General features: G+C 40.5%; 1 protein-coding gene across 3 annotated transcripts in view; it reads left to right on the top strand.

Moving 5' to 3' along the window:
- osbpl6 (oxysterol binding protein-like 6) overlaps window positions 1-11,779 on the top strand; it is a 222,849-nt gene extending 211,070 nt beyond the window's left edge. For all 3 annotated transcript variants that reach the window (XM_052148735.1, XM_052148734.1, XM_052148736.1), the window contains 3 exons: window positions 4,352-4,478; window positions 7,272-7,394; window positions 7,897-11,779. In XM_052148735.1, the coding sequence (XP_052004695.1) occupies window positions 4,352-4,478; window positions 7,272-7,394; window positions 7,897-8,005 (359 nt within the window). In that variant the 3' untranslated portion in view covers window positions 8,006-11,779. The remainder of the gene's footprint in view (window positions 1-4,351; window positions 4,479-7,271; window positions 7,395-7,896) is intronic.
- The last annotated feature ends 2,431 nt before the right edge of the window (window positions 11,780-14,210 follow it).

The raw sequence follows: 14,210 nt of genomic DNA, 5'->3' as shown, positions 1-14,210 counted from the left end.
TTTTACGGGCAGGAGTGCCCCTGCAGCAGGTGTCCCAACACGTCCTGGTCACAACCGACGCCTCCAAATTGGGTTGGGGTGCCGTGTGCGCGTCCCTGGCAACCTCAATGTGATAGTGGACACACTGTCATGACAACGCTGGCCTGGTGGAGAGTGGAGGCTTCACCCCCAGACGGTCCAGCTGATTTGGGAACGATTCGGCAAGGCCCAGGTAGACCTGTTTGCCTCCCGAGAGACCTCCCACTGCCTGCTCTGGTATGCCCGAACAGAGGCTCCCCTCGGGGCAGACACGCTGGCACACAGCTGGGCCTCTGGGCTGCGCAAGTATGCATTTCCCCCAGTGAGCCTTCTTGCACAGGTGCTGTGCAAGGTCAGGGAGGATGAGGAACAAGTCACCCTAGTGGCTCCTTACTGGCCAACCCGGGCCTGGTTCTCGGACCTTGTACTCCTCGCGACAGCTCCTCCCTGGCGAATTTCCCTGAGGAAGGACGTTCTTTCATCCCCTGGACGGGACGCGGAAGATCTAGCTGGTCTACCACCTGCCATAATAGACACGATCAGCCAAACCAGAACCCCCTCTACCAGGCAACTTTACGCCCTGAAGTGGCGCTTGTTCGCAAATTGGTGTTCTTCCCGGGCTGAAGACCCACAGAGGTGCGCAGTTAGGTCAGTGCTCCTATTGCTGCAGGAGAGGTTGGAGGGGAGGCTGTCCCCTTCCACCATGAAGGTGTATGTTGCTGCTATCACGGCCCAACACGAATCAGTAGACGGCAAGTCTTTGGGTAAGCACAACTTAATCATCAGTTTCCTAAGAGGCGCCCGGAGGTTAAATCCTTTCCGGCCAAGCCTGTTCCCCTCCTGGGATCTCTAAGTGGTCCTCACGGGCCTTCAGAGAACCCCCTTCGAGCCGCTAGAATCAGTTGGACTCAGGGCCCTCTCTCTAAAGACTGCCCTGCTGATCGCGCTCGCCTCCATCAAGAGAGTCGGGGACCTGCAAGAGTTCTCTGTTAGCGACACTTGCCTGGAGTTCAGTCTGGCAGACATGCATGTGATCCTAAGACCACGACTGGGCTACTACCAGGTTCCTACCATGCCGTTCAGAGACCAGGTAGTGAACCTGCAAGCGCTGCCCCGGGAGGAGGCAGGCCCAGCCCCTTCGTTGCTGTGTCCGGTATGTGCTTTGCGTACCTACTTGGACCGCACACAGAGCTTTAGACGTTCTGAGCAGCTCTTTGTCTGCTTTGGTGGACAGCGGAAATGGAACGCTGTCTCCAAACAGAGGCTTTCCCACTGGGTAGTGGACGCCATTGCATTGACCTATCACACCCAGGCCGTGCCCCCTCCCCCCCTTGCGGGTACGAGCACACTCAACGAGGAGTGTTGTGTCCTCGTGGGCACTGGACAGGGGCACCTCCCTGGCAAACATATGTAGAGCAGCGGGTTGGGAAACACCCAATACCTTTTGTGAGATTTTACAGTCTCAGGGTTGAGTCAGTATCATCCCGTGTTTTCTCAGGTCCCAGCCGGTAGAACTCGGTAACACGCTGATGGACTGGCCGGGTGGATCGCTTGCATGTAGCGCCCTTTCCCTCGGTTGAGGTAAAACTGTGCGCTTTCTTTCCCAGGAGATTCCGTACATTCGGATCCCTGGATGAATCCTCCCTAGCCCTGTGGGTCCGCAATTCAGCGGAGGAATTCGCTGACCCAATCCACTGCGGGTACCCAATCTACCCTGTACTGGAATAGGTGCTCCGCAGGTCGGGACTCCTGCTTGGACTCCTCCTGTGTGTATTTTACAAGGTACGGTCCCCTTCGAGTGGATTCACGTCTCCCTTTGGCAGTTCCAGCTGCCCCCCGGTCGCCGCGCTGTAGCTGGATCTACCACCGCGCCATGTTTCCACATGTGACCTGAATGGCCATGTGATGTATTTGCCACTTACCTCCCCATCTCTGGGCAGGTGTGGTCTCCGCAGGGTCTTTTCCCCCTGAAAGAATAGGAAACTGTGTAAGACCCCCTTCCCATGATGCGTGAAAGTGCCCCAGCCACTTTTGCTCTATGCGAGAAACATAGAGAGAAAAGAGGCCCGGCTAGGCTCGGGCCATTCCCAGATTGGCAAGCGTCGCCTTGTTCCCCTGCTTAGGGCAACCAAAAGGGTTCCGACGACTTTTTGTGGGGCATTGGGGAGGGGTACGTGCAGTCTGACACAACTGGTCCGCTTTGCACGTAAATATACCTGCCGCTCTTGTGTCAACAGTACACGTACACGGCTCAGAGCATGGCGTGATTTGAATTGGACCCCTAGTGTCGCTTCTTCAACACAACGTCGAAGTGAGTGACAGACGGGGAATGACTAGGTTACGGATGTAACCTCCGTTCCATGATGGAGGGAACTAAACTTTGTTTCCTCCCGGCCACGTCGCTGAGTGGCTCGGCCATTTCCGGCTCCTCAGAAAAATCCTGAGTGAACTAGACGTATTTGCCCACTTTTATACCCGTATGTTCGGAGGCGGGGTATGCAAATACTGTCTGCCTAATTCCCATTGGCCTTTTTTCATAGATCAGAGGCATATTCGGCGCTCGAGAGAGACCCCTAGTGTCGCTTCTTCGGTGGAATGCAGGGTCTCATCATCTGCAGAAAATTAGGACAGAACGGAGAAAGACAAAGAGCACACACACACACACACACACACACACACACACACACACACACACACACACACACACACACACACACACAAGGCCTAAGACTAGTCACCCAATATTATATAAAATCATATAGAAATTCAATGTTTCAGTTCAATGATTGCATGAGGTAGATATGTTGTATGCAATAATTGCTTTTACAAATCATTTCAAAACATAAAAAGATCATAACTCATAAGAGAGATCTCTCTCATTCAGTTAATAATAATTGAATTAAAATAGAATCAAATGGTTATAGAACAGTGAATTAATGATGTGCTTATTATAACAGATATATTTTTGTATATAAATGCATATTCTCTGGGCTATATCACTGTTAATGCATTCCTGGCATGTTCCAGACCCTCAGTCACCCCTCAGATGTCATACATGTTACTTGCATCTTATTTTAAAAGGAAAATAGAACATTGATTAAAATAATAAGAATAAATGAGGAGGATAAAAGATGAGATATAACCACGTGTACATCAAAGCGTGATCTCCGCTCGTCTAAATCTGTTATTTTAACTGCTCCTCAGACTCACATTCTCATCTTATGCTCCGAAACTATTGAACTCTCTACCCTCAGGACTTAGAGAAGTTCAGCCTTTTAGTGAGTTTAAATCATGTCTCAATACGTATTTTTTCCAGGAGGCTTTTATTTGATACTATTGTATTGAATTCATTTAATACTATCACTTTATTTACTGTGTTTTATTATTAGTTGTTTTGAGATGCATATTTTCTCCATTTGTATTAAGCTCTGTATTTTTATATTGGATTTGTATTTTTCCTTTCTATGTAAAATGTTTTGAGAGGTTTCATTAAAAGTGCTATATAAAATAAAGTTTATTATTAAGGAAACTGAATATTCACCCCTTCGGAACGGTGTTGGGATCTGAAAATCAAATCCTTCAAAAGTTTTGCATGAAGTCATCAGTGATTTACAATTTTAGAGTAGTATTTTGTAATACCAAAAGATCCTAGAATTACATTATTGGGAGATGTAAGTTTAGGAACTGATTCGTTCCGGTTTTACTGTTTTTGACTGCAGCTAAGATATGCATATAAAAAAAAGAGACGAAAGAACCTTCAAATAAACAATGGTGGAATGAGCTATTGTCATATAGTCAACCTGAAAAAATATTGTAAAAAGTAAGAGGACAACCTGAGAAATTTGAAAAAATATGGAAGCCAGTATTAATTCAAATATGTCTGGATGATGTTAGTATATACATGGATATAAATATTGTCACATGGTGTGTACTGTACTTGTAATGCTATGTATATATAATGTTAGTTGATGTGTGTGAATTTATATATATATATATATATATATATATATATATATATATATATATATATATATATATATATATATACACACATAATGTTTTGCTCTGTACAATGTATCTGCAATAGTAAGGGATGGGTTTTTTTCTGCATGTAATAATAATAATAATAATAATAACAATAAAGAGAAGTAGTTTGTAATTTGTTGTGGATTAACACAACAAAAAGTTTTAGCTTTAATGAAACACAAGTACATACATAATCATAGATAAAATCCTACGTAGACAGAGAGTTTGAGAATGCATGCAAACACTTCACTTCAGAGTTATGTGGTTCTATTATGTATAAATGAGTGTGATGTGTTTGCGTGTGCAGGGTCAATGCCCACAGACTATGAGCTGTACTACGGCTTCAGCAGGTTTGCTATAGAGCTGAACGAGCTGTTCCCAGAACTGAAGGAACTGCTGCCCTCATCAGATGCACGATTCAGACCTGACCAGAGGTACACACACGCGCGCACACACACACACACACAAAGTTTATTTTCTCTTCTGATTCTTCATGTTTACGAACATATTTTAGAACCATAAGTGAATTTGTAACTATCACCGTAACTGTGTTATTTTTATGCATTTTTTTTTATTAATTTCTTCAATTCTGCAAGGGCGGTGCCAGAGGTTTACATTTTACATTTAGAAGCCTCTTGAGCTAGAAAAAGTCATTTAGAATCTTAAAATCTGAACATTTCACAGAACTCTATCCCTTCTGCATTTATAGCCCCTTTCCCCCCACAGTCCCAGTACTTTTCTCTTATTAACTTTCTAGATGAGAACTATTAAGAGGAAAAGGACACCCAAATAGACTTATCCCCTCTTGCATTCACACTCACAAAAGTAACCCCCATAGTTATATCATCTATTGTCGACCGTTTTCTGACTTAATTGCATGTGTGTATCAATAGCAACAACAACAAAATCAACAACACAGAGAGGAGGCGTCAGTCTATCCCGCAGCACACGCTGAATCCACAGACAATATGTTGAATATGCACTATAAACCTATTTATCAACACAATCTTTTACAATAAAGCTTTTATGACTGTACTGAAATAGTCACTCAAAAAAGATTACTTGATGCAAGATAAACATGCAAAAACAGTCATGTAAACTAGAATGTATAATAGTTCAATTACCCAATCTTGATAAACATCTTATTATTTATATTATACATCCCAGGACAATTTTGATGTAGTATTCCAGAAATCAGTAGAGTTCCTCTGGTTTGAAAATAACGAAAAGTACCAGTCCTGGGAAATAACATAAAAATGGGCTTTAATTTAGACCTTGTCTGTGATACATGATTTATTTTGAGATTGTAGAGGTTTGTTTTGGTATGGGGATACAGTATTCATTTTATTCAGGTCTTGAAAAAATGTCTTCAAAAGTCTTACATTTGATTTTAAAAAGTCTGCAGTAACCCTGATTACGATGCATTTTGGTGATCGGTCCCCATGTGGTCAGCACTAAATACAGGTCTAAACAGGGTCTAACATTTAGGTGTAAACGCTAATCCATCCTGTTTGTGTCCCGGCAGCAGCGATGTTCCTCCCCTCACCTGTCAATCAACCTCTGCGTTAAAACAAGAAAAACGTCCCATCGCACAATTTTAAAAAGTGGATACACACACAAGCATGAGAACTTCACGGATCTTCTCCAGTGTGTTTGATATCAACATGCAGTAACACTTATTAATATCTGCAGCACAGGTTAATTAAATTAATCCACTAAAATAACAGATAATTCTGCTCAAAATGTTGAATTGTGCTTCGATCAAATTTCAGCTGCATCTTTGAGAAATAGCACAGCGTTTTTTTTTCACGCTTTCTTTGTCTTTTCTGACTTTTTTTGTGGTTTATTATCATGCAGAAACACACTGACATAGTGATTGATGAATGTCGTCATGAAACAGATTCCTCCCCTCCAAATCTGAACACAAGTGGTCATCAAAAACACATTTAACAACCAGATGTAAACAGCGACTTGTTTACCGCATGACCACATGTGATCGCATCACCAGAGACGCATCTTAATTGCAAGTGGAAACGGGGTCTTAGAGTTGGAGCTTTCATAAAGAAGCTAAAAACAACTTTCAAAAAAGTCTAAGACTGGGCCCGTATTCACAAAAAATGTTAAGACTAAAAGTAGCTCCTAACAAGCATACATAATATCTGCATTCAAATATCTTTGTTTGTGTTCAATGGGAAGAAAGAATGTCATACAAGTTTGAGACTGCTTAAGGGTGAGTAAATGAGAGAATTATCTAATTATTATTACAATTATTAGGTTATAAAACTCATTTTATGATACCAGTGTTGTCAGATTGTATTGCTGATGTGAAATATGTTGTTTGATCATAATCTTGACCAACCGTTTGAGAGATTTCGGTCTTTCCCCATTCAAGTAGAGAGGAGCTGCACTGGGATGCCGCTTGTTTACATAGAAAAATTGCTGATGGGAACATTCCAAAAATGTCCGACTGTCTTACTAAAAAGACTTTGGAATTGTTCCTTAAAATGTAGGTGTGAAAAATGCAGGCAGGAGCTGAATATGCAACAGAGCTGAATTGATTAATTGTGCTGTATTATTAAGTGTATTAAAGGTATAGATCTTTCCTTATTTACTCACCTTCACGATATCTCAGGTGTGTATTATTTTCTTTCTTCACCAGAACACATGAAGAAAAATAGAAAATTCCATCCATACGACTCCAGCTGATAAATAAAACCAATTGGAGAACATGATATTACCATGGCAATGTGAATACGTCACACTAGAGACCGCTTGAGGGTGGAGTCCACCCTCTCTTGAAGTGTTGGATTATAGTTAAAAAAAGTGCTTAAATATCTTTTTTCACACCAGAAGTGATCGTGTGGCTTTAGAAGACATTCATTTAACCGCTGGAGTTGTATGGATGATGTTTATGCTGTCTGTCTGTGATTTTTGGAGCTTCAAAAGAAAAATCTCCATTCACTTGCATTTTAAGGACCTACTGAGCTGAGATATTTTTCTATTTTTCTTCAAATGTCTTCTGCTGAATAAAGAAAGTCAAACACACCTGCGATATCATGAGGGTGAATAAATAATGAGACTATTCATTTTTAGGTGAACTGTCCCTTTAAAAGTACTCTCTGCGAAAGTTACTTGCTTAGCCCAGCTCTTTTTATGCTTACTAACACCATAGGAACAAAGTTGACTCTGCGTAAACATCTCTACTGAAGCTGTAATGTGTCTCTCAGGTATCTGGAGGAAGGAAATGTCCAGATGGCAGCATCTGAAAAGCAACGAATAGAAGAGCAGCAGCGTCACAGGAGGAAGTGGTTGGAGGAGAACAACATCAGATATCAGCCACGATTCTTCAAGTCAGTGCACTGTCTCTAGTATGCCTTTTAGTTTGTTTTGTTTAATACCGAATACCGACATTTTTCAGGATTGAATCGAGTTTCAGAATGCAGCTGAAACATTCCATTATTAGCCAAAGAGATGTTTTCCAGGCTCTTTAAGCTGAAGTATGTAATGTCTGCACCAATAGCGCCAACGAATGGAATTGAAAAAATAAACATTGTTTTCAATAATGCTTTTGGAGTACACCCCCGCCTGCCATGGTCAAACGAAGAAATAGCCTTGTCCCCAAACTCATTGCTCTGAGCTATGTTGGTGGGCGGGGTCTAAACTAGTCGCTGAAAGCACATTTTCAAAGTGCCAAAGAGACAGTTTGCAATAAATGTAACCTCTAAATGGCATACTTCTAGTTGTCTCTGCATATTAAGCTGGGATAGGTGATAATATTTTAACACAGAAAAAGATACATACTTCAGCTTTAATACTTGTTAACTTGTGCTTTCTCTTTGGTTTCTGTATCAGGAAGGTTATGGACAGTAACCATAGGGAGAGATGGGTTTCTAATAACACATACTGGGAACTGCGCAAGGACCCAGGCTTCCTCAATCTAGAGAACCCTCAACTGTGGTAGGATCAACATATCCGTGCTGATGACGCCTTCCCTGCTGACTACAGATGCTTACTATGCAGGACTCTGCTGAACAGGAGAAGCCCTGGGTCTTTCCTCTAGATATGGATTTTATCTCCAGAAAAAAAAAATTGAAGAGAACAGACTTTCCACGTCACTTGAGCAGACCCCACCTCCGTGATCATCCTCTCCATAGTAATACAGAGACAGCGCTGTTGTCAGGGCAACAGTAAGAGCAGTGGAGCTGTCCACATGAAGCCAGTTGTGCTTCCTGTTGTCCTTGCCTTAAAAAGTCACTATTCAACAACATAGTTTTATGCTTTTATTCGTAATCCCTGAACTTCTGAAAATTACTGGTTTAAGATTGATTACATTTGTTCTTGGTTACACCATTATATCTACAGTATATTCTGCATGTGTAGATGGCTGCTTTCATATGTTACACTGTGTCCTAGTGGGGCGTGAAGCGATAAAGCAAAAAGTGATAAAAGCTATCTCTTCCATTATAAATCTGAGCAGCGAGCAACAGGGCATTTTGTTGATCGCTTGATTTCTATTTCTGCAGCATTATGCTGGGTAGCTCCTCCCACTGCAAACTCTCATTGGTTCAAAATCTCACTCCACATAACAGTACATTTAAAGCAATAGTTCACCTCAAAAATCTGCAGCCATATCACCCTGCAGCTCTTGCTTGGTTGCCCACTAAAGCTAAGCAGGGTTGAGCCTTGCCAGTACCTGGATGGTAGATCTCCTGGGGAAAAGTTTGGTTGCTGCTGGAAGAAGTATTAGGGATGCCAGCAGGGGGTGCTCACCCTGCGGTCTGTGTGGGTCCTAATGCTCCAGTATAGTGATGGGCACTCTATACTGTAAAAAGGCACTGTTCTTCAGATGAGATGTTAAACTGAGGTCCTGACTCTCTGTGGACATAAAAATTCCAATGGCACATCTTGTAAAGAGTAGGGGTGTAACCCCAGTGTCCTGGCCAAATTACCCCCATTGGCCCTTATCTTTCATGGCCTCCTAATAATCTCCTTCCCTGAATTGGCTACATCTCTCTACTCTCTCCTCTCCACCAATATCTGGTGTGTGGTGAGTGTATTGGCGCACTATGGCTGCCGTCGCATCATCCAGGTGGATGCTGCACACTGGTGATGGTTGAGGAGAGTCCCCCTATACTATGTAAAGTCCTTTGAGTACCTAGAAAAGCACTATATAAAGATAAGGTATTATTATTATTAAAAATTATAATTCTCTTATCATTTACTTACCCTCATGCTGTCTCAAACTCATTTCAGAAGACATGAATTAAACCAATCTAGTAGTATGGATTACATGTATGCTACTTTTATGTCCATTTTGGAGCTTGAAAATGTTGGACTCCATTGACTTGCATTGCCTGGATATAAGCACATAATATATCCATGAAAATATCTTTGTGTTATGTTAAGAGATGCTAGTGGTTACCCGTTACCTTCTTACCTACCTTCTGTTTAACAAACTGTGTGCTTAGGTGAAGTAATGTGAAAAGAGGAAAAGAATTTGAAAAAAGAAAGCATATGGCTAGCAGTGGATGATGCGTCACCATGAAACCGCCAGCCCAAACCGTAGTCTTGCTCGTGAGTCATCCCAAGCTGACTCTTCTTAGTAGTTTTGTTGGAATCCAGTTCCCCCTGGCAAAAACAGCATTAATATAATGCCAATAATATTCACATATGTGTTGTACAAGTCACGGTTTATATCAGTAAAGAGTAGATGTTGGTGGCAAACGTTTAAACTAGAAGATTTTGTATGAACTGTAAGATTAATGACAACGTTTTTGAAATCCATCTTGAATTAACTGTGGAAGTGCACATACGTAGATGAAGTCCTTTTTATTTGACTGATGAAGGCTTCAGTTGGCATTAATGTATTGTCTATGTGTTCCATTTTAAGAGAGTATAGTCCATCTTTTGACCAAGATGATGCAGGCAGAGGTCAGTGAATGGCATTGCAGTCCAGCTGGAAGCTTGTGGCAGTACATTTTGGTGAAGTCCATCCTAAGTCTGAGGTTCAGGCAGTGGCCAGTGAAGTATCCCATGTCTAACGGATTGAAGTTGGCAGGAGTTCATCCTCTGTGAAGTCCATCGCGGGAGACTGAAGGGATGTCTGTTTGCACAGACTGCAGTTAGTAGTCATCACTCAGCGACACATAGCGGTGGAGGTGGGACACTGGGCAGGACCGGAGCTGGATCTGGCAGGCTCTGGTAACTTCAGGATATGTATGTTCTTTTTCCGGCAGACCTAACTAAAGCAGCATAACTATGAGTTGATGGATAAATTAGGTGTATGTCTGGCTAAATAGATGAGTCTTTAGTCTAGACATAAACTGAGAGTGTGTGTATGAGTCACGAACAGTATTAGGAAGACTATTCTGTAGTTTAAAAGTCAAATGGGAAAAGGATCTACCTCCTTTTGTGGATTTTGATATTCTGGTTATTATTAAAAGCCTGGAATTTTGCATTCGCAGTGAACGTGATATATTATAGCATGACAGAAGGTTGTTTAAGTGCTGTGGAGCTAGACAATTCAAAGCTTTGTAAGTAACAATGTATACGAAACTTAACAGCTAGCCAATGAATCAACAATAAAATGGGACTAATATGATCATATTTCTTGGTTTTAGTCAGCACTCTACTCTATAGTTTATTTACTGAACCTGCCTGACATCTTCCCAGTAACGCATTACAATAATGTAGTCTTGAGGTCATGAACGCATGAATTGGTTTTTCTGCATCAAAACAGAGCGTGTCATAATTTGGCAGAGGTGGAAGAATGCTGTTCTACAAACAATGGAAATGTCATTTTCAAAGGACAGATTGGTATCAAATATAACACCTAAATGATTTGCTGTAGAAGATGGCATAACAGTACATACATCAAGAGTCAACTTATATTCTAGGTGTGTTGCATTAACTAGCTCAACAGTGCCAAGACCTGACAGCAGCCCTTCATCTAAAATCTTAATCAGTTCTATAGAAATTCATACGAGTTAGAGACAGCATAATGGTGAGTAAATTATGATTTTGGGTGAACTATTTCTTTAACATCAAATATGGTTTTATTCTCTGTGATCGTAGTTTCACGTTAAGTCTGAAGAGAAAAATGCCTTGACGTTGGAATCTTGTTGCATCACGACTGGTTAAGACAGACTAGTGGTGGAATTTGTGGTCCATAATGATACACATTTTTATGAAAAGTGATTCAAAAGTGATTTTGGAAAAATAATGAATGTTCCTTTTTTATTTAAAACAATGTCCAGAGTAGACTAATGGTAGACGTGTCTTATCCATTGCAATGAAACAACTTTATCAATAAATATAATATTGGGCCTTATTCATTAAATTCATGAGCAGAACAGATTTGTTCATAAATATTTAGTAAAGCCATTCTTATGTAAATTTGTCTAGTAAATTCAATAAGACCATTTACGTATGGTAAAAATGGATGAATGAACAACAAGTATGAATAAGGAGGATAAGGACAAATTTGTTCCGCTTGTGTTTCAAGAAAAAGTCCCATTATTTTGAATAATTAGTTATCTTTTATATCTACTCGTCATCATTTTGCAATCTCTTTTTGACTCTCTTTTTTGTCAAACAAACAGTTATAAGCCTTTGTATCCAAAACAAATTGAACTTGTATATCACCCACCCCTAATAAGGACTCAAAACAAGTCAATTTAGTTTGATTATTTTAGTGGTAGAATTGCTTGGCATTTAAAGGTGTGCAGTGATTGGTTGGTCCATTTCATTAAAGAAGTCTTATTTTACCTCTTCATTTTCAGAGGCATCCTTTTAATGTTCTTTCAGAGGTACAGTTAAATATGTACCATATGCTGAAGTTACTGTATTCAATGGTTTTGTAATTGTACATGCTGTAACAGCTCACAATTCAAATCCTTCCAAAGAACCAAACATGTAAAGTGACGTCCACATGACTCGCATGAGGCCCAGCATCAAGTACTGCTTTGCCCTCCACATGACAAGCGTTGAAGAAAGTACCACGAGGGCAATTTTATGAATGTTCCTGGGGATAAAGCAGAAGGTGTGCAAAGTAAACATTGAAAACGTATTTGGAGAGGAGAAAAAGGTCCTGACAATTTATACATTCACTGCACAAAGTAATAAGAGGACTCCTTTACTGTAAGGTCTTTGGGGTGTTAGTCAGTGTAGTTATCCTCTTAAACCCATTGCTGTCTTAAACCCGCAGGGGGGTGCTGGACACTATCACAAAAATAATATGGTATTATTCAATAACCAATTGCTTGATCTACAAAAAATATGTGTCCTTTTCAAACTTAGACTCTTTACACCCTTTACAATGATTACAGCTGACCTGACCATTTCTAAATCAAAAATTGTAATCCCAAATAAAATGGATACATGCAACTAACCCAACTAAAAAAAAAGAAAACATAATGAGCATGTATTTTCGGTTTGCCCTTGAAAAGGTATACATCTTTAACAAATCCCTTCAAGGTTGGAAAGGCTTAAAAGAACTGAGTCCTCTGGATGCTTGAAATGTACGAATACAAATAAATATTGAAACATTAAATATCTCTTCAGGCGATTTTAAAATATTTATTGTTGCTTTTACTCTAAAAGACATAATTGGTGGGGTAAAATCACTATAGTGTTAACTTCACCTCAAATTGCAGTTCTTGAGGGAAGTGGAATATGGTGCCAGGGCAACGCAGACTTTGAAACTGTCCTCCATAGACTTCCTTGCCTTTGTCTTTGCCCAAGACATGTGGAAGTTGCTTATTAGCGTTCATTATGTTGAGAAACAAGCAACACTGCAGCAAAGCCACAAAAGGCACTCTGGAGTCTAATATCCTAACGTATTCCCAAGCTCTCATGGACTCCTGATCTCTGTAGCTGCTACATTGCATTAGCACTCTTAATTTCAAGGCGTGTGATTTCTGTGGTTTTCTCAAACACTCAAAATCACAATGTTCAGACAATCTAGACAGTTCCCTACTAAAAAGCTTATTACAGATAGTCCTGCCCAAATTTCACACCATTGATTGAAACAAAAGTTTGGGACTTATAGTTGGGTCACGTCTACAATGTAAATGCCTGGTTACCTAAAGTCTTGCGAGAGCCATATGCGACATTCACACACTGTGTTTATTGTGTTTATTTTGAGTCCTACATAACCTACCTCTAACCTTAACCCCCACAACATCTAACTCTAAACCTAGTAGCAGCGAATGAGACCTAGCCAGCCGGAGTGTTACCTTCTAGACACAGCCCTCCACTTGATACTCAATAACCAGCAGGGCTCACTGATTTTGAGCTTTAAATTGATATAAATAAAAAAAAACAGCATAGGCACATTGATCATGTTGAATTCATTGAAGGTTGCTTAACAGTATGTGCCCACTGGAGCAGAAGAAATACTACATGTACATACAGTAGTATAGTATGTTCGTATGCCATTCCGAACTTAACCTTTGATTGTTTTCAGTTCACGGTCAACATAATCACCATGTATGCATGATTACAGTCCGAATACCCAAAATATAAAACATTTGTTGATTTATTGTTTACTCAGCCACAGTATTGTCACAATGAATGCATGTAGGCTTCATTTATCGGTTTGAAGCCTGAATTCAACATAATCATTTGATTAAATCACCAAATCCAGCACAAACTTCAGATTTGAAAGCGCTTATGACATGATTTCATATCACAGTTTTTAGCTGACATTTTCTGGTCCTCATTGAATAAAACTCTCAACTTTTTGAGGGACATTCTTAAACTTTTGACATGAAATATGTGGCTTGATGTAGACAGTCATATTGGAGGACCAAATTCAGTATGCACCTTATTGATGATGCAACGTGTTCTCTACGTGCTCACCTGGTTAAATAAAGGTAAAATAAAAATACAGATACAGATGAGCCCAGAATCTGAACACAATGCACAAAGCTGCATGTTAAAGGGATATTTACCCCAAAATTAAAATTCTCTCATCATTTACTCACCCTCATTCCATCCCCTTTCTTTCTTCGGCAGAACACAAAGATTTTTAGAAAAATACCTCAGCTCTGTTATTTCCCACAATGCAGGTGAATGGTGACCAGAACTCAGAAGGTCCAAATAGAACATAAAGGCAGCATGAACGTAATCCATAAGACTCCGGTGGTTTAATCCATGTCTTCTGA

This window comes from Xyrauchen texanus, chromosome 18 (assembly GCF_025860055.1).
Source record: "Xyrauchen texanus isolate HMW12.3.18 chromosome 18, RBS_HiC_50CHRs, whole genome shotgun sequence".
Classification (NCBI taxonomy): Eukaryota; Metazoa; Chordata; class Actinopteri; order Cypriniformes; family Catostomidae; genus Xyrauchen; species Xyrauchen texanus.
The sequence above is the reverse complement of the archived record's forward strand: the minus strand, read 5'-3'. Positions and strand labels throughout refer to the sequence as shown.